The sequence below is a fragment of the Prionailurus viverrinus genome, chromosome A1 (assembly GCF_022837055.1).
Source record: "Prionailurus viverrinus isolate Anna chromosome A1, UM_Priviv_1.0, whole genome shotgun sequence".
In the NCBI taxonomy this organism is placed as follows: domain Eukaryota; kingdom Metazoa; phylum Chordata; class Mammalia; order Carnivora; family Felidae; genus Prionailurus; species Prionailurus viverrinus.
The window spans coordinates 174338787-174359916 of record NC_062561.1 but is presented as its reverse complement, the minus strand read 5'-3'; the positions used below and the strand labels follow the sequence as shown (position 1 = coordinate 174359916).

The 21130-nt window shown below is 40.8% G+C and overlaps 1 protein-coding gene across 7 annotated transcripts in view; it reads left to right on the top strand.

The window, feature by feature from the left end:
• The first annotated feature begins 15532 nt into the window (after nt 1–15532).
• Nucleotides 15533–21130, top strand: part of ZNF346 (zinc finger protein 346) — a 30134-nt gene continuing 24536 nt past the window's right edge. For 6 of the 7 annotated variants that reach the window (XR_007152051.1, XM_047858008.1, XM_047858003.1 and 3 more), the window contains exon 1: nt 15533–15745. Coding sequence is in view for 5 of the 7 variants with exons in the window: in XM_047858008.1 (XP_047713964.1) it covers nt 15571–15745 (175 nt within the window). In the remaining 2 variants the exon portion in view is untranslated. Of the gene's footprint in view, nt 15746–16428; nt 16680–21130 lie in introns of all 7 variants that reach the window. The other variant, XM_047857996.1, reaches the window with a different exon arrangement.

Genomic DNA, 21130 nt, shown 5'->3' with positions numbered 1-21130 from the left:
AGGCTAATTTATTTTCCTTTACATTTTGTATTTTCTTCATTATTTTGTATTACATTGCAGTATTGTAATCATTTTTATGTGAATATTTTTTGGTTGTGGAATGAATCATCTGAGTTTGCATTATTTCTTATGGGAAAATTTGCTTTGATATACAAGTGCTTTGGATTATAAGCATGTTTCTGAAATGGATTATGCTCACAAAGCAAGGTTTTACTGTAAATAAAAAAATTTTTTTAAATGTACTTAAATGAGTAAAACAAGTTTACATTGTTTTTAAAACTGAGGAAGATCTCTATAGATATGCATAGGGGTCTCCCAGTATATACTTATATATATAAGAAAAAAAGACCAAATACAAATCAAAAGAGACACAAAACACATTAATGGTTACCTAGAGATAGGAATGGGAATGATGCAAAAGTGCATAAAGTTTCTTTCTGGTGTGATGACAATGTTCTAAAATTACATTGTGGGTAGGGTCACACAACCCTATAAATAGACTAACAATCACTGAAGCATACCCTTTAAATACAAAAATTTTATGGTATGTAAATTATGCCTTAATAAAGTTTTTTTAAAAGATCAAATGTATATATTATATACATAAGAGAATGTAGGAGGGAGTTAGAATATGCATTTGCTTGGATTTGCAAAAGGAAATGATAAAAGGATAAATGAATAAAAATGATTACTTTTACAGAATAAAGGAAAAAGAGGTAGCAAGGAGGCAGGAATGGGCAAAAGGCAGTTTTGAACTTTGGTTTATGTTTATGCTTCTCCTAGCCAAAAAGAAAAACAAAAAAACAAAAAACAAAAACTAATTTTTAAAAATTCCTTAAATTGAGGGTGCTTGGGTGGCTCAGTCAGTTGAGCATCCAACTTTGGCTTGGGTCATGATCTCACAGTTCACTCTAGATCCTCTGTCTCTTTCTCTGCCCCTGCCCCACTTGCTCTTTTTCTCTCAAAACTAAACATTTTTTTTAAATTCCTTAAATTGAGGGGCACCTCGGTGGCTCAGTCAGTTAGGCATCCGACTTCACAGAGCCTCGCATCTGGCTCTGTGTTGATAGCTGAGTGGGGAGCCTGCTTTGGATTCTGTCTCCCTCTCTCTCTGCCCCTCTCATGCTTGTGCTCTGTCTCTCTCTCTCTCTCAAAAATAAACATTAAAAAAATTTTTTTTTAATTTAAAAATTCCTTAAATTGAAAATAAAATAGGAATAATTTAACCAGGGGGTGGCTGACTGGCTCAGTCAGTTAAGTGTCTGACTCTTGATTATGGCTCACGTCATGATCTCACAGTTCATGGGTTCAAGCCCCGCATCAGGCTCTGCACTGACAGTGAGAAGCCTGCTTGGGATTCTCTGTCTTCCTCTCTCTGTGCCCTTCTCTCTCTCAAAAATAAATGCATAAACATTTTTTTAAAAATAGAAATAAGTTAATCAAACTGAGTATCAAATTGGTAACCACCTAAAGAAAAGGACTATAGAAAAAGTCCTTTTGACTACAGTATTTGACTACACATCCTAAGTGGGACACAATCCAAGAACAAAAAGATCTCTAAAGAAATTTCAAACTTTTATCAGCACTTTTATTATCTGTAGTAATTTCAGATTTAATATTTTAGACTTTGTTTTATAGTATACATTAAAGCAAAGAAATAATTATGTTAATGATATCAGGAATCAAGATTTTCAATAAAAGACACTTATATATATAATTTGAAACTAAGGGAATGAGGGGCACCTGGGTGGCTCAGTTGGTTAAGCGTGTGTCTCTGTCTCTCAAAAATACATAAATATTTAAAAAAATTTTTTGAAATCAAGGAAATGAAATGAAAACACCCTGATGTTAAACTTGAATGGAAAACACCAATATGAACTAATTATTTTAATGTGTTTTTTTGTTTGTTTATTTGTTTTTGAGACAGAGAGAGACAAAGCATGAACGGGGGAGGGTCAGAGAGAGGGAGACACAGAATCTGAAACAGGCTCCAGGCTCTGAGCTGTCAGCACAGAGCCCGATGCGGGGCTCGAACTCATGGACTGCGAGATCATGACCTGGGCCAAAGTCAGCCGCTTAACCGACTGAGCCACCCAGGTGCCCCTAATGTTTGTTTTTAAATTCCATCCACCAAAATGGACTAGCAGCAATGTCTCCCCATTAACATAGAGTTTTCTATCATCCAGATTGTAATGTCTAACATCATTCCCCACTAAAAATGAACAAACAAAGAACATAGGGCTTCTTAGAGGAATGGCTGAATCAAGTTCTGGTATGTAAAAAGTACAAGATGAGCCTAGACTATCTTATTTGTGCCAGAAAACAAATAAGCTTCCAAAGATTTGTAGGGTGATATCAAAAGGATCAAAATTAAAAATATATATATTGGAACGAAAGATCAATTAATGGGCAGAGTAATAAAAATCTGAGGTTCAGGGGCACATGGGTGGCTCAGTTGGTTAAACATTTGACTTTTGCTTTCGGCTCAGGTCAAGATCTCACGGTTTGTGGGACTGAGCTCTGCATTAGGCTCTGTGATGACCGTGCAGAGCCTGCTTGGGATTCTCTTCCTTCACTCCTCCCCCACTTGCGCTCTCTCTCTCTCTCTCTCTCAATATAAATAAATATTAAAAAAAAAAATAATGGAGTCCAAATGGGTAAGGAGAACATCCATGTAGGAGAGTTGCCAAGAGTGGAGAGTAGTATACATGTAGGATAAAAAGAACATCCTGCAGACCAGCAGCCTGGCACAGAATATCAAAGCCTGTGCATGAAAAGGAGGTTATCTGCATAGGAAGCCAGCCCAGTTTGAGAAGTCAGAGCCTGAATGGAGTAAGAAAGATTTCTCCATGGAGGGGTAGCCTATCTGGGGATGTCAGGGTCTGAATAGGGCAAGAAAAGTCGATCCAGAATGGGTGCCATAGCTGTGTCTACTGAGAGGTCCCGAGAGCAGGAACTCCCCAATGGCAATGAGCATACCTAGTGCCTAGCCTATGGTTTCTAAGTATCATTCTCCACTAAAATGATCCAGGATTCTTTGGAGAAACGACTGATTCCATTTCATTACATGGATGGGGCAGATTAAGTATGAGATGAGCCTGAAGCATCTTGTTATGCCAGAAAGCAAAGAAGTATGTAAATAAAGGTAATGAACCTATCAAAAGGAATTGGAGGGGCACCTAGGTGGCTCAGTTGGTTAAGTCTCCGACTTTGGCTCAGGTCATAATCTCACGGTTTGTGGGTTTGAGCCCTGCATTGGGCTCTGTGCTGATAGCTCAGAGCCTGCAGCCTGCTTTGGATTCTGTGTCTCCCTCTCTCTCTGCTCCTCCCCCATTCATGCTCTGTCTCTCTCTGTCTCAAAAATAAATAAACATTTTTTTTTTTTTTTTAATTTTTTTCAACGTTTATTTATTTTGGGGACAGAGAGAGACAGAGCATGAACGGCGGAAGGGCAGAGAGAGAGGGAGACACAGAATCGGAAACAGGCTCCAGGCTCTGAGCCATCAGCCCAGAGCCCGACGCGGGGCTCGAACTCACGGACCGCGAGATCGTGACCTGGCTGAAGTCAGGCGCTTAACCGACTGCGCCACCCAGGCGCCCCAATAAACATTTTTAAAAACAGGAAATGGAAAATAACAAGTTTGGCAATGATATAGAAAAACTGGAACCCTCATGTGTTGCTGGTAGGAATGTAAATTGGTATAGCTGCTGTAAAACATTAAAAAGTATGACAATTCCTCAAAAAGTTAAACATAGAATATACATATGATTCAGCAATTCCATTTCTAGGTATATAACCAAAGGAGTGAAAGCAGGGATTTGAACAGATATTTGAGCACCAATGTTCATAGCAGCATTATTCACAATAGCCAAAAGGTGGAAGCAATCCAGTATCCATTGAGTGATGAATGAATGGGTAAACAAAATGTGGTATGTATACATATACGTTTGTATGCATATATATACACACAATGGAATTTTATTCAGCATTATGAAAGAAGTAAATTCTGATACATAATACACTTTGGATGAATGTTAAAAACATTATGCTAAGTGCAATAAGCCTAACACAGAAGGACAAATATTCTGATTCCACTTATAACAAGTACCTAGAATAATTAAATTCATAAAGACAGAAAGTAGAATAGTAGTTATCAAGGGCTAAGGGGAGTGGAGAATGGAGAGTTACCATTAAATGGGTACAGAATTTCAGTTCAGGAAGATGAAAACTTTCTGGAGACAGACCCTGGTGATGGTTGCACAATAATGCAAATTACCGAATACCACTGAACCATACGCTTAAAAATGGTTACGTTGTTCAATTTTATTATTTATATTTCACCAGCATTTTATTTTTTTAATTATTTTTAATTATTTTTTATTTTAGAGAGAGAGAACAAGAAAGAGAAGTGGGGAGAGGGGCAGAGGGAGAGGAGACAATCCTAAGCATGCTCTATGTTCAGCTGGGAGCCCGATGTGGGGCTTGATCCCTTGGTCCTGAGATCATGACCTGAGCAGAAATCAAGAATCAGATGATCAACCAACTGAATCACACAGGCACTTCTATTTTACCAGAATTAAAAAAAAAAAAACCCATGAAGGCAAAACAGGACATTTTCTGACAACCAAAAACTGAGAGGGTGCCTGGGTGGCTCAGTTAAGCATCTGACTTTATGTCAGGTCATGATCTCAAGGCTGAGCCCCGCATATGGCTATGTGCTAACAGCTCAGAGCCTGGAGGCTGCTTCAGATTCTGTATCTCCCTCTTTCTCTGTCCCTCTTCTGCTCATGCTCTGTCTCTCAAAAACAAATAAACATTAAAATAAAATTAAAAAAAAAAAAGCTGAGAGAATTCATCATGAGCAGACCAGCACTATAAGAAATACTAAATGGATATTTTTAGTCTGAAGGTAAAATGAGCCAGATGGAAACATGAAACTGCAGAACAGAATGAAGGACACCTCAAAGGGTGGCTAAGTTGGTAAATATAAATAAAAACTGACAAAAAAAAAAAATAAAATAAATAAATAAAAACTGACAATTTAAAACAACAACAAAAATAACATCTTGTGGGTTTAAAACAATGCATTGAAATAAATTGACAACAATAACAAGAAAGCAGTAAGTGTTAAATGACTTTTTTTTTTTTAATGTTTATTTTTGAGACAGAGAGACACAGCATGAGCAGGGGAGGGGCAGAGAGAGAAAAAGAGACATAGAATCCAAAGCAGGCTCCAGGCTCTGAGCTGTCAGGATAGAGTCCAACACAGGGCTTGAGCTCAGGAACCATGAGATCACAACCTGAGCCGAAGTCGGATGCTTAACTGAATGAGCGACCCAGGCGCGCCTAGAGTGACACAATTTTAAAGTTCTAGCATTTTCAGGAAGTGTGGAAAATGCTAATTTAGTATTGTAACTGCGAGGAGTTAAGGATGCATATTATAATCTCTAGAGCAACTACTAAAAGAATAGTCATATCATGATCAAATATCTAAATAGTTAAATAACAATAAAAAACAAAGGATAAAAATGATAGTAAATATTGTTGAATAGGGCACCTGGGTGTTTCAGTCAGTTAAGCGGCCAACTCTTGATTTCAGCTCAGATCATGATTCCATGGTTTGTGGGATTGAGCCCCGAGTGGGCCTCTGTGCTGACAGCACAGAGCCTGGTTGGGATTTTCTCTCTCTCCCTCTTTCTCTGTCCCTCCCCAGCTTGTGCTCTCTCTCTCTCTCTCAAAGTAAACAAATAAACTTGAAAAAAAATTTAAATATATATTGTTCAATACAACAAAAGGCAAAACAAAAAAAACAAAAAAAAAAAACCAAGAGAATAAAGGAACAAAGAACAGATGGAGTGAATAGAAAACAAATAGTAAAATGGTAAAAATAACCTCACTATATCAGTAACTAAATTAAATGAAAATGGACTAAACACTCTAAAAGAAAAAGATAGACTAGATTTAAAAAACTTTTTTTAACTTTTATTTATTTTGAGGGGGGGGCACATGGGGAAGGGGCAGAAAGAGATGGAGAAAGAGAACTCCAATCAGGCTCTGCACAATCAGCACAGAACCCGATGACCATCTCCAACCCACGAACTGCGAGATCACAACCTGAGCCACAGTCAGACACTTAACTAACTGAGCCACTCGGGCACCCCTAGATTTTTTTTTAATGCTTATTTTATTTTTGAGAGAAAGAGTGCAAGCAGGGGAAGGTCAGAGACAGAGGGAGACACAGGATCCGAAGCGGGCTCTGCACTGACAGCAGAGAGCCCAATGCAGGGTTCAGATTCATGAACCATGAAATCATGACCTGAGTTGATGTTGAATGCCTAACGGACTAAGCCACCCGGGGGACCCCAACAGACTGGATTTTTAAAATTCAACTATATGCTATACAGAGATACACTTTAAATATAACATCATCAAGTTCAAAAGAACATAAAACAACAGGATGGAAAAATAAATATTTTTCCACAGAAAAGATGTGGCTCAGCTAAATGAATATCAGATAAAGTAGACTTTCAATAATAAGTATTACTAGAGATAAGGATAAGACACTGATAAAAGTGTCTAACTGAAAATAAGGTTTTCCTATTATATATTCAGAAATCAAACACGTGAAGCAAAAAATAACAGAACCAAAAAGAGAAGTAGACAAATCCACAGTCACAGCTAAAGATTTGAACACACACACACACACACACACACACACACACACACACCTCAGTAATCGATAGAACTAAATAAAAATCAGTAAGGATACAGAAGATCTGATCACATTATCAACCACATTGACACAATTAAATATTTATATGACAGTATGCCCAACAACTGCAAAACATGCATTCTTTTCAAATACAAATGTAATGTTCACCACATAGACCATATGCTGGACATAAAGCAAATCCCAAGAGATTTCAAAAGACTGAAGTCTTACAGAGTATGTGCTCTGATCACAATGGATTGAATTAGAAATTAATAACAATGAGAAATCTAGAAATGCCCCCAAATATTTGGAAATTGGCAACTCATTTATACAAATTTCAAGAGTGGGCACAACTAATCTGTAACGACAGTATTCAGGATAATGATTTCTTTTGGCTGAGAAGAACAGTCAGCATTCAAGGACTTGAAATGTCCTATATTTTAATATAGGTAGTGATTATACAGCTCTATTTATATATAAAAATTTATTCAAGATTTGTACTTATATACATTATTCCATATAAGCTATACCTCAATAAAAAAGTAATCAGAAAAATAGAGAGACATTAAATTCCCTAGGACCTAACAAAATATCTAGTTCATGCAGGATGCTTAATAAATGTTTGATGAATTAAAAAAGGAAAGAGAGATAAATAGAATGAAAAGACCTACCATACATTTAATACCATTTATACACACTAGATTGGCAAAAGATAAAGAAGTGTGACAGTACCAAATGCTGGAGAGAATGAAAATCAATAGGAACTCTTATCCTTTGCTGATGAGAATATAAATTGATACAATCACTTTAGAAAACAATCTGGCAATAGCTCATAAAGTATAGCATTCACATACCCTACCAACTGGCAATTCAATTCCTAGGTGTATACCCTGAGAAACTCCTGTCCAAGTGTACCAGGAGTTAAGCATAAGAGTGTTGGGGGTGGGGGTGGGGGTGGGGGCACCTGGGTGGTTCAATCAGTTGAGCATCCGACTTGTCTCAGGTCATGATCTCACAGTTCATGGATTTGAGCCCTGCACCAGAATCTGTGCTGTCAGCACAGAGCTCACTTTGATCCTCTGTCTTCCTCTCTCTCTCTCTCTACCCCTCCTCCACCTTCTCTCTCTCTCTCTCAAAAATAAATTAACATTAAAACAAATTTTTTTACTTAAGGGCATCTGGGTGGCTCAATTGGTTGGGTGTCCTACTTTAGCTCAGGTCATGATCTCACCGTTCCTGAGTTAAGCCCCCACGTCAGGCTCTGTGAGGACAGCTCAGAGCCTGGAGTCTGCTTAAGATTCTGTATCTCCTGGGGTGCCTGGGTGGCACAGTTGGATAAGTGGCTGACTTCAGCTCAGGTTGGGCTCTGTGCTGACAGCTCAGAGCCTAGAGCCTGCTTTGGATTCTGTGTGTGTGTGTGTCTCTCTGTTCCTCCCCTGCTTGTGCTCTCTCTGTTTCTCAAAAATAAATAAATGTTAAAAATTTTTGTTAAAGTATAAGAGACTCTTAAAAACTGAGAACAAACTGAGGGCTGATGGGGGGTGGGAGGGAGGGGAGGGTGAGTGATGGGTATTGAGGAGGGCACCTGTTGGGATGAGCACTGGGTGTTGTATGGAAACCAATTTGACAATAAATTTCATACATTTAAAAAAATTTTTCTTTTGTTAATAAAAAAATAGGTGGGTTGATAATTTCTAGCTCAGATTAGATGATGAATTCATGGGTGTTCGTTATATTATTACTCTTTATAAGTTACATATAATATTTTTATATGTATTAAATAATGATAATTTAAAAATTTTTAATAAGGAAAAGACAGTAGAAAGTGTTATAGAAGTATGGAGAAATGAGTTATTTACTTCTTCCTAGAGGAAGAGAAGAAGTCAAGGAGAATTTCATTTAGCAGGTGTGTTAGGGATCCACATGATCACCCAGGTTTGATGATCGACTCAAGGACTCATAGAATTCAGTATACAGTTGCACTCACAGCTATGATGTATTATAGTCAAAGAATACAAAGCAACATCAACAAAGTATGTCAAATGGACATGACAATATGGTGGAAGGGCATTAAAGGCAGTGGGAACAGTACACACAAAGGAAAAGAGCTGTGAAAGGATGCCCCAGCCAGAGAACAAACCACAAGGCTGAAAAGTCCTTTCAGTGTGGCTGGAGCACAGGTGCTTTGGAGAGTATTAGAAAAAGAGAGTGGAGAGGGAAGGAGTTAGACTATAGAGTCAGACTCTTATACCAGGTAGGACGTTTTAACCTTGTCCTATAAGCAACAGGAAGCCATTAAGTATTGTCTGTAGGGGAGTATAGTACAGTGCCTGTCTGTAGTAAACTGCTTAAGTCCTCCAAAAATTAAAATGCTGAACTCCTAACCCTCAATGTGATGCTATTAAGAATTGGGGCCTTTAGGAACTAATTAGGTGATGAGTGTGGAGCCCTCATGAATGAGATGAGTGACCTCATGAAAGAGACCATAGAGAGCTCTCTCACCCCTTCATCCATGTGAGGACAGAGGGACAAGATGGCAGTCCATAAACTAGGAAGACAGTTCCCACCACACACCAGATCTACTGGTACTTTGATCTTGGACCTTTCAGCCTTCAGAACTATGAGAAATAAATTGTTCTTTAAGCCCTACTATCTACTTTATGGGAGCCCGTATGGACAAACATACTGACATATAATAGAGTAGGCCCAAAATAAAGCCTGTTGATGTGATGTGACTCAAATTACTATGACAGTTTAAGATCTTTACTGATTTCTTGACAGTTCTTCAGCAGAGATGACAGAGCTTCACTGGATCATTTTAAACCATTCTAGGGGCACCCAGGTGGTTCAGTCAGTTAAGCATCTGACTCTTGATTTCAGCTCAGGTCATTATCTCACAGTTCTTGAGTTCAAGCCCCAAGTCAGGCAGTGCGCTGCTGGCACCTGTTTGGGTTTTCTCTCTTTTTCTCTGCCCCTCCACCAACATGCACACTCTCTCTCAAAATAAATACATACACATTTTTTAAACAAATAAATAAACCACTCTAGATTTCCTTGGATACACTAAACTAAACTAGATCCATAATCAAATGCACAATTAATTGAAACTGGTTCTAGAAACTGGGGGATCTAAAACTCATTCTAGAAAACCGGGGTTTAGCTTTACCAAAATGGAGCCTAATATCAGTTTGTGAAATTATCAGAAAAATACAGCATTCAGAATAAACCAGTAACAGCTACTATTTACTTTGTGCCAGGCAATGTGCTAAGTAGTTTATGGAGATTATTTTGGTTAATCTTCACAATCACCATTTAAAATAGGTATCATTTCCAAATTTTATAGTTAAAGTAGCAGACTTACAAATGTTAAATAATTTACCTAAGGTCACATAGGTCATGACTGCAGAGTGGAGCAGTTGATGTCAGGCTGAGTACTTCATGGCTTTAATTGATGTCCTGTTTATTTCTCAGAGATTATAGGGGCTAATCCCAATACTGCTTACCTCAGACACTGTCAGGGTGTAAAACATCATGGCCATCCATTGCACCTCACATGGCTCTGAACATCCATCCCTCCTGCCCCAAGGCTGGCTCAGCAGGGTTGGAATGGTTGGAGTTGCTGGACCACCACTGGGGTGAGAAGAAGCTGCCATATCTGTTTACTTTAACTTGACATATACATATGCTCATTTTCTAAATGGACTGTGACAAGAAAAAGTTGGAAAGCTCTACTTGAATCTAATCCTCCACCTTCCCCTTTCTCAAAACCCTCTGGAAATCCTAATCCATGATCAGCAAACTCCCCTATATGTAGGCCACTTTCAGGCAAACAGGCTTGAGCAATGGAACGTGGAAAGGGCCCACAACTGCCACCTGACTGAGTACAGACAGGAGGAGACTCACCTCAAAATATCCAGAGGTCCTGGGGCGCCTGGGTGGCTCAGTCGGTTAAGCAGCCGACTTCGGCTCAGGTCATGATCTCGCGGTCCGTGAGTTCGAGCCCCGCGTCGGGCTCTGTGCTGACAGCTCAGAGCCTGGAGCCTGTTTCAGATTCTGTGTCTCCCTCTCTCTGCCCCTCCCCTGTTCATGCTCTGTCTCTCTCTGTCTCAAAAATAAATAAAATGTTAAAAAAAAATTTAAAAAAAAAAAAATCCAGAGGTCCTAACTAACCAATGGGCTACTTACAACTAGGCACAGTTACCAAAAAACGTAAAATTCCGTAAATTGCCATACTTCCTCACCTTCCCTCCTTAAAAGCAGCCCCCTCCCACTGCCTTGTTGCAGACAGCCTCTCTGCTGTCGTGCTCACCCACTACCTTGCTACCTTGTGGTGTATTCAATAAACTTCTATCTCCTTTGTTCTGCCTCAGTGAATTCTTTCACCTCCTATGCAACCTGCTTGCTTCCACCCAATCATTGCCCCACATTTGGAGACCCTCATCTAATTGAGAGACACACCATTTAGACACCACATCCTAGACCTTCAATCTGTCTTTGGAAAGTCACAGATGTAAAACCTGGCATCTCCTAAAGACAAGGCTTCTCTGTAACCCTGAAGTCACTATAAAACGACCCACCCTGGGGTGCCTGGGTGGCTCAGTCAATTAGGCATCCGACTTCAGTTCAGATCATGAGCTCACAGTTTGTGAATTCAAGCCCCGTGTTGGGCTCTGCGCTTACGGCTCAAAGCACAGAGCCTGCTTCAGGTTCTGTGTGTCCCTCTCTCTCTGCCCCACCTCTGCTTCTGCTCTTCTCTCAAAAATGAATAAACATTAAAAAAAATTTTTTAATATAATAAAAAATAAAATAAATAAAAATAAATAAAATAAAATAACCCATCCTGAGAAGTAGACTAGGATTGCAGCAAAGATGTGCCCTCCTTCTCTCCCCTGCCCCCAGCATAGCTTTTCCAGTTTTCCTCAAGAGCAAACCCTGCTGTTTTGGACCAATCTCAGATTCTGACTCAAACCATGCTTGTTAACATCCTGTTAGTAAAACCTAAATTATGGTCACTTCTAACAACTAGAAATGTGTTCACAGAGCTGAGAAGTTGAAAGCCTCATATGAGGTAAGTCAGAAACCATCAAGACCCCCACAGCTGTGGCTTCATCATCCCACTCCATTCACACTGGCCTTGGTTGTTTTACTAATCATGTTGTTGTTGTTGTTGTTGTTGTTTTCTGTATTTTATTAAGCTTTGACATCTTTGAAGACTAGGGTGGAATGGCCCCTCTCAGGATTAGGCAAATGACTAAACACACATTTCATATGCAAATCAACCAATCCAAAATCAGCATCTCCAGCCATCTCTTTATTTATTTATTTTTTTTTAATTTTTTTTTCAACGTTTATTTATTTTTGGGACAGAGAGAGACAGAGCGTGAACGGGGGAGGGGCAGAGAGAGAGGGAGACACAGAATCGGAAACAGGCTCCAGGCTCTGAGCCATCAGCCCAGAGCCTGACGCGGGGCTCGAACTCACAGACCGCGAGATCGTGACCTGGCTGAAGTCGGACGCTTAACCGACTGCGCCACCCAGGCGCCCCTCCAGCCATCTCTTTAATCTAACTCACACACCAAGCCAATATTCCCCCTTTCCTAAATCAGCCCAAAGCTAGGTACCAGACTACTAGGGTCCACTCCCATAGCCTGGAGCCCTGCTATAATTATTCAAACTAGTCAATCCTCAACTTCTTACCTAGCCCCACCCATTCCTTCCAGTGTTGACTACAATAAAGGCTCTAGGCCATGCTCTTGGCTGTTCTTTCTGCCTCCTGACCAACCCTGGTACTTTCCCTGTGTACTGTGGTTCTGCATGGCATGGCATAACCCTTCCTCTTGGGAAGTGTGCATAATAAAACTATCAATGGCTCTGAACTCTTATCAGCATTCAGTCACCTCTATAAATCCCAGGTACAATCAAAACAGTTGTCACTTCTTACTATAGCAGTTAACACATACTGTATGATATTATGCATACGATAGATAATTTCACCTTTAGAGTTTAATCTCCCTGAGAACAAGAGCCATAGTTTACTAAGCTCTGTACTATGGGTTTGCATGCCTGAGAACATACACAATCAGTGTTTACTCAAATGAAGAATCTGCCGAACAGTGGCCAATTTGTCCCTTGGCAAAGCCATTTCCCTGGGATTGTTCTTCTCTCATAGCAACAATACACAGAACATGTTGGGAAGTGGGTCTCATTTTCCACAGGGAAGAAATAAACGCCAGCCTGAAATACAAGGCATCACATGCACTGTCAAGTTCCAACAAGGAGTCCAGGCCTGGGCCATTACTGAAAGCACTTACACAAGGACAAAGCAGAAAAAGGGCTATTCAGACACTCAGCGCCATAGCTCAGGACTCTGCCTCAGTGGCACAGAAAACAAATCATGGTAGCATTCACTGGAGAATAAATCTAAATTGTTTTCAGGGGTGCCTGGGTGACTCAGTCAGTTAAGCATCCAACTCCTGGCTTCAGCTCAGGTCATGATCTCACAGTTTCATGAGTTCAAGCCCCGTGCAGAGCCTGGTTGGGACTCTCTCTCCCCCTCTCTCTGCCCCTCCCCCTCTCTCTGCCCCTCCCCCACTCATTCTGTCTCTGTCTGTCTCAAAATAAATAAATAAATATAAATAAATAGTTTTGAGCATCTAATTAGATGGGAGCAAGGGGAGGGGGACTGTATTTTGTTAATTATGTTGTGTTAAATATATATGCTCCATTGTGTTAAATATATATGCTTGAATTCTGGGATTTTGACTAAACTGTCCTCTATACCTTGGGATTTCTAGTGAATAACTCGGGCTATGGAAATTTGGATAAGTAGAAACTTTCTTTAAGATTAATAAGTAATGTACAGTCATTGGTTTTTAGGCTGGTCATCTGGTACTGACAAAAGGACATGGATGTGCAGTCTGAGGACTGGTGTTCAAGTATGGACTCTGTCATTAACTAGTTGTGTGACCCTGATAAAACTTTCACTTCTCCCAGTCTGTTTCTTTACTGTCCAATAAGAAAGAATCCTTCATAGGAAAACCACTCTGAGGATTTAATGTTATAATGTATGTTAAAGGTGCTTCATAAACTATAAAACACTGCATAAACATCAATCATCTATTACACTATAGAGGAGTCAGGCATGAAGGCTGCCACTAGCTAATGCTCAATATTTACAGTATAAATAAGTATCTCTTGCTAGTCAGCTGTGTGATCTCAGGCAAGAAACCTGTCTCTTTCTTTTTTTCTTTTTGCCTCCTCTGATATTACTTCTCCCTTGTTCACTGGGCTCCAGCCACAGTGTCCTTGTTCCTATTCCTCCCAACAGAGCAAGTTCACTCCTGCCATAGGGGCTTTGTACCTCCTGTTCCCTCTCCCTGGAACATTCTTCACCAGTTCTTTACATGGCCTCCCACTTCTCATCAATCAGGCTTAGGTAAAATGTCATTTCTTTAGAGGCTTTCTCTGACCACCCTGACTAATGTTCCTTGCACATCATTCACCCAATATATATTCGTTTTATGTTCTTAGTACTTATTACAATCTGTTGACTTACTACACTCTCCTCCAGTAGAATAAAAAACACAGTACCAGAGATTCCCTTTCTGTCTTGTTCACCACTGTATTCCAATGCCTAAAACAACATCTAACTCATAATTAAACTCTCAATAAGCATTTGAATAAATGAAGTTGAAATAAGGTAATTATATAAAAAATTTCATTGACAGATATTTTATATGTACCTATGAGAACCCAGGCTCTATTTCAAGGTGCTGGAGTTCCATCTGAGAACAAAATAGACAAAAATCTCTACTTTCTAGGGGTGTGCCTACTAGTGTGGAAACAAACAAAAAAGATAAAAAGTAAAATCATACTATGTCTGATAATGTTAAGTGTTAAGAAGGAAAAAATAATAAAGCAGGAAAGAAGAACATGACATGTGTGTTTTAGATAGGGTAGCCAGAGAAAGAAATGAAAGACTGAGCCGTGAGAATATATGGGGAAAATGCAATCCAGGTGGTCAGGGTAACTGGGACAGTAATGAAGGTGTTGGAGGCTAACACAGTAGGAGATAAAATCAGGGAGGTTAAAGGAAGTCAGACTGTATAGGGTCTTTTGGCTAAACTAAGGACTTTCTTTGGCTTTTATCAAGAGTAGGATAGGAAAGTGTTGGAAAATATGAGCATCAGGGTATCATGACATGGTTTGCTATGAGGACTGCTAGGGCTGTCGTGCTGAGAATATCTGAAGGGCAAGGGAAAGGACTAGTGAAGATGCCACAATAACCTTGCCAAGAGATGGTGGCTCCTGAAAGACTAGGGGAGGATCTGTGGGGATGGAAGATAAAATTTCAGGTTTGACAGTTGCATTGAGAGTTTAAGGGGTGGGGGGGTGGGGTCTGGGCTAGGAGTTAGAAGTTGAAACTCAACTGGTATTTATTACGGAGATGGAGTCCTAGCTCTACTACATTCTGGTGGCAAACTTGAGTAAACTTTTTTTAGGTTCTAGGCCTCAGTTTCCCTAACAGTAAAACGGAGAAAATATTCCCACGTAACAGGGCCTTCAAGAGAACTATTTCGAAGTGTCAAAGGTTGATGGTGAGCAAGGTGAGAACCTGCACGAACCTGTATCAGAGTAAGGGCGCTACTGTGAAACCAGCGACTAACTTTCAGTTCCACGGAACACGCTCCAAGGCTCACCAGCGATCAAAGGGAAGCACGAAGGCCCGCATTGCAACGCGGGCTGCAGCTCCCAAACCTCGCGAGACTTGTTGGCCCGGCAAAGTCACCCTCCTACCCACATCTCGCGAGACCAAGGTTTATGAGCGGCTATCTGCCGGTTACGGCTTGCAGGAAAGATGGAGTATACTGCGTTGGGCACCGTGGAGGCCGCGGACAGCGGAGGGGCCCTGCCATACAACAGCTCGGAGGAGCGAGAAGGCCGGGAACCGGACGGACTGCGCTTCGACCGCGAGAGGGCGCGCCGCCTGTGGGAAGCAGTGTCCGGGGCCCAACCAGTGGGGAGGGAGGAAGGTGAGTCCGAGGACCTCAGAGGCAGTAAGTCCTTCGCCCACCCGCTCGTTTCGCTGGGAGCGGAGGAAGCGCGGGTTGGGAACGCGGCCCAGCCCTCGGGTCTCTGGTCACACCCCCTGGCGCCCGGCCCGCCCCCTTGCGTGACGCGCCCGGGACTCCTTGACTCGTGCAGCCCAGCAGGGCCTGGGTACCGTGGGCCAGCTCCACGGAAAATTGAGGCCGCCGCACCCAGCGAATCAGGTCTCCGCTCTCCAGTAGTCAAGGGCCTTCTCATGCTCACACCGTTGGGGGTGGGGGTTCCCCCGCCTTTCTCATCCACCAGAGCGCAGCTCTTCCCTAAACTCGAGGACTGTAATTCCTACCCGTGCCTTCCCGGAGACCCACAGAACCTTCTCCGCCAGACTGCTATCCCCCCACCATTTTCCCCTGACTCTCCATTGTCCCAGTCTCCAAGTTCCCCCACCCCTAGTGTATCTTGCCTCCCTTCTCTCATGCCCCACACTTGCAAGAACTCCAGAAGGCCTTCTTACCCCATGTTCTTCCTGGCCTTGGTGACTGAACCTGGTTTACCCCTGTTTCTATTTGTGGAGTCTCTACTACCTGGGTCCTTTTTATGCGATGGGGGCCAGGAGCCTGAAAAACTGGCCAGGGTATACTTTGGGTCCAACTTCTTTGTATCCTAGGCTTGTCCCGAAGTTGTGAAGAACAGGGTACACTGGGGGGCACTTCTGGGCTGAAGCTTCCAGCTTGCTCTACATTTGACCTGGCACTGGGTAAGATGGAGATAGAGGAGGATGGAAAGGGCTGGCCTGACCTGGTTGCGTGACTCCCTTCATGGTCCTTACCACTAGCTGCTTAACTCCAGTCCAGAAGTACAAGAACCGTCTGGCCTTCTGTGCTAATCCTGTCAAGTAATCTGCTCGGAAATCAGAAGGTTTGTTTGTTTGCTGAGCAGACTAATCATGGAAAGTTTAATATGTTGCTTGTGAACTGATTGTCCTGGGATAAAATGGACTTTTTGACCACATCCAAAGAAGATATGTTTAAATTTGGGGTCTGTGGTACATAGACCTATACCCTTGTATGTACTTCTCCAGTTTGAAAACTAGTCTAGTCTGACTCCTACTAAATTAATATGGGCCTTCTGTCTCCCTCATAATTTCAAACTTGTTTGGTACAAATCCCCCCAAACGCACCCCAATTTTCCTTTCACTAATTTGACAATCATTGATGTATGCTCAGTTCCTAGGACTGGCTGGGCATCAGAGCTACAGAGATGAGGAAGATACTGTCCTTCCCCCTGGGAGGGGTTTATAGTCTAGTCCAGGAAGCAGACACCAAAACAGTTTCAGTATAATGTAATGGGTGCAGTAAAGAGGAATGTGTAAGAATTGGTCGTGCACAAAGAGGAAGTGACCTTTGTCCTTGAGGGACAGGGAAGGCATCTGCTGGACCTTGAAGCAGAGAACACAGCAGCTGTGCTCTAAAAAGTGAATTGGTTATGTGTGTATGAATGTACAATGTCACTTAGGACCCAGTTCATTTCCCTACTGTCCTCGCTTTCCAGTATTTATATGAGGTCTAGATAGATACCTGTAACACCAGGTTCTACTCATCTTGGTTTTTGTTTTGTTTTTCTCTTAGCACTTTTATTGAGTTATAATTTATATACCATAAAATTCACCCATTCTAACTGTACAATGCAATGATTTTTTGCTAAAAGTATAGAGTTGTGTAGCCACAATTCTGTTTTAGAATATTTCCGTCACTCCAGTTAGTTCCTTTCTGCTTCTTTACATTAAATCTCCACTCTTACCTCCTGCCCTGGGCTACCACTGTCTCTAAAATTTGCCTTTTCTGAACATTTCATATAAATAAAATCATGCAATATGAATGCATTTGGCTTCTCTCAGCATGTTTTTGAGGTTCAGCCACGTTGTACCGTGCATTCATTATGTGCTTCATTATGTTTTGTTGCTAATAGAATCCCATTGTATAGATCTTGCTTTTTATCCTTTGACAGTCTCTGGCTTTTGAGTGGGCTGTTTAGACTGTTTGCATTTAATTTAATTATTGATAATGGCTAGATTTACATTTTCTATTTTGCTATTTATCTCCTTTTCATTTTGTTCTTCCTTTTCTCCTTTACTGACTTCCTTTGTGGTTAGTATTTTTTAGTGGACCATTTTACTTCCTCTGTCAATTTTTTATACTTTTTTTTTTTAATGTATTTATTTTTGAGAAAGAGAGCACAAGCAGAGAAGGGGCAGAGTGAGAAGGAGACAGGATCTGAAGCAGGCTTTGTGCTGATAGCAGAGCCCAATGTGGGGCTCAAATCCATGAACCGTGAGATTGTGACCTAAGCTGAAGTCAGACTCTCAACCAAGACACCCAGGTGCCCTTTTTTTTTTTTTAATTTTTATTTTTTAATTGTATTTTCTTAGTGCTCGAGGGACTATATGATGCATCTTAACTCATCACAGTCTACTTCAAATTAATACTAACTTAAATCTGATAAAATGTATAAAAACATTCCTCTAATAGTGCTCCATCCCTCACCCTCCTTTGTACTATTATTGTCATATTTGTTACATTGATATATGTTATAAACCTATTTATTCAGTGGGGCGCCTGGGTGGCGCAGTCCGTTAAGCGTCCGACTTCAGCCAGGTCACGATCTCGAGGTCCGTGAGTTCGAGCCCCCGCGTCAGGCTCTGGGCTGATGGCTCAGAGCCTGGAGCCTGTTTCCGATTCTGTGTCTCCCTCTCTCTCTGCTCCTCCCCCGTTCATGCTCTGTCTCTCTCTGTCCCAAAAATAAATAAACGTTGAAAAAAAAAAAACAACCTAATTATTCAGTGTCATAATTATTGATTTATACAACATCTCTTCTAAAGAAGTGAAGTTATTAAAAAAAGTATATTTGTGGGGCACCTGGGTGGCTCAGTCAGTTAACCCTCCGACTTCAGCTCAGGTCATGATCTCACAGTTTGTGGATTTGAGTGCCTCATCTGGCTCTGTGCTGACAGCTCAGAGCCTGGAGCCTGCTTTGGATTCTGTGTCTCCCTCTTTATCTGCCCCTCCCCTACTCACACTCTGTCTCTCTCTCTCTCTTTCAAAAAAACATTAAAAAATTTTTTGGGGTGGGCGTCTGGATGGCTCAGTCAGTTAAGCATCCAACTTCAGCTCAGGTCATGAACTCGCGTTTCGTGAGTTCAAGCGCCGTGTTGGACTCTGTGCTGACAGCCAGAGCCTGGAGCCTGCTTCAGATTCTGTGTCTCCCTCTGTCTCTGCCTCTACCCTTCCCCTATACTCTGTCTCTCTCTTTCTTAAAAGTAAATAAAGATTAAAAAAATTTTTTATTGATTTTATTTAAAGATTTTAAAAATATTAAAAAAATATTTATAATGTCTTTTATATTAGCATACATATTTACCATTTCTGGTGTTCTTTTTTCTTCCTCTGGATTCATTACCACTTAGTACCACTTCCTTTCAGCTAGCAGGGCTTTCTTTAGTATTTCTTGCAAGGCAAACCTGCTAACAATGAATTCTCTCAGTCTTTATCTGGGAATGTCTTTATTGTGTTTTCAGTCTTAAAGTACATATATATATATTTTTTTTATTATTAAAAAAAATTTTTTTAATGTTTATTTATTTTTGAGAGAGGGGGGGAGACAGAGTGTGAGCAGGGGAGGGGCAGAGAGATAGGGAGACACAGAATCTGAAGCAGGCTCCGGGCTCTGAGCTGTCAGCACAGACCCCGACGCCAGACTCAAACTCACAAACCGCGAGATCATGACCTGAGCCAAAGTCGGACGCTCAGCCAACTGAGCCACCCAGGCGCCCCAAAGTATATATTTTTTAAAATAACATCTTTATTGATACATAATTCATACACCATAAAATGCACCTTTGTAAAATATATAATTTAGTGGTTTTTAGTATATTCACAGAATTGTACAACCATCACCACTATCTAATTTTAGAACATTTTCATCACCCCGGAAAGAAACCCTACACCCATTAGCAGTCACCTCTGACAATTGTTTATCTCCTTTCTGTTTCTATAGATTTGCTTATTCTGGATGTTTCATGTAAATTGAATTGTATAATATGTGGCCTTTTGTGACTGGCTTCTGTCACTTAGCATACTGTTTGAAGGATAGTTTTACTGGACATGGAATTATTAGTTGACAGTGTTGATCTTTCTCACTACTTTGAATATGTTATTCCACTGCTCTCTGGCTTTCATTGTTACAGATAAGAAGTAAGTCATTAATCAAATTATTCCACTGTACAGGATGAGTCATCTTTCTCTTGCTGCTTTAAAGAGTTTCTATCTTCCAGTAGCTTGACTATGATGTATCTAGGTGTAGATCTCTTGGTATTTATCATATTTTGAGTATCTTGAGGCTTTTAGCTGTATGGATTAATGTTTTTCTTTGATCAAATATGGGAAGTTTTCAGACATTGTTTCTTCAAACATGTGGGGTTTTTTCCTATTCCTTTCTCTTCTTCTGAGACTCCCCATATATATGTTTGGTATGTATTTGTTTGGTATGCTTGATGTATCCCACATGTATCTGTGGCTCTGTTCATTATCAATTTTCTTTTTCTCTTTTCTTCAGTTTGAGTATTTCTGTTGCTCTATCTGCAAGTTCACTGATTCTTCTGCTACTTAGAAACTGATACTGATTTTTTCTAGTGTTTTTTTCATTTCATTTATTGTGCTTTCAGCTCAACTCTGTGTTATACGTATTTTAAGTAGAAAACTTTTTAACACCACATCATCAATGCCATTACATTTGTTTTCTTCATGCCTTTTTTGATAATAAAATTTGAGTTTTTACACACCATCAACAGTATGGATTCACAAAATAGATAGAAGTGCTGAAGCTAAATAACCTTAACGGGGCTAATGTCCAATTCATTCTTGTAGACCACCCTGCCTGTTAGACTACACTGCCTAAACAGTCTGACCCACTGGTAGATTATGTCCAGCTTGCTTTTACTAGGATCTTTTGTTGTTTACTGCTTTCTAACTATAGCTGTACCTAGAAATCCACTACCTCCTAATAAGCAATAAGAAGCAGGGTTCTAAATAGGTTATATCTATCCCTGAGAACCAACTTCAGACAACTGATGAATTTCTGTGGAGCTGAGTTGAGATTCTAAGGCCCAAGGAATAGCAAGTCATGGGGCACCTGGGTGGCTCATTTGGTTAAGTGTCCGACTCTGTGTTTCAACTCAGGTCACGATCTCACGGTTTGTGGGTTTGAGCCCCACATTGAGCTCCTTGCTAGAAGTGTGGAACCTGCTTGGGATTCTCTCTCTCTCTCTCTCTCTCTCTCTCTCTCTCCCTCCCCCTCCCTCCCTCCCTCCCTCC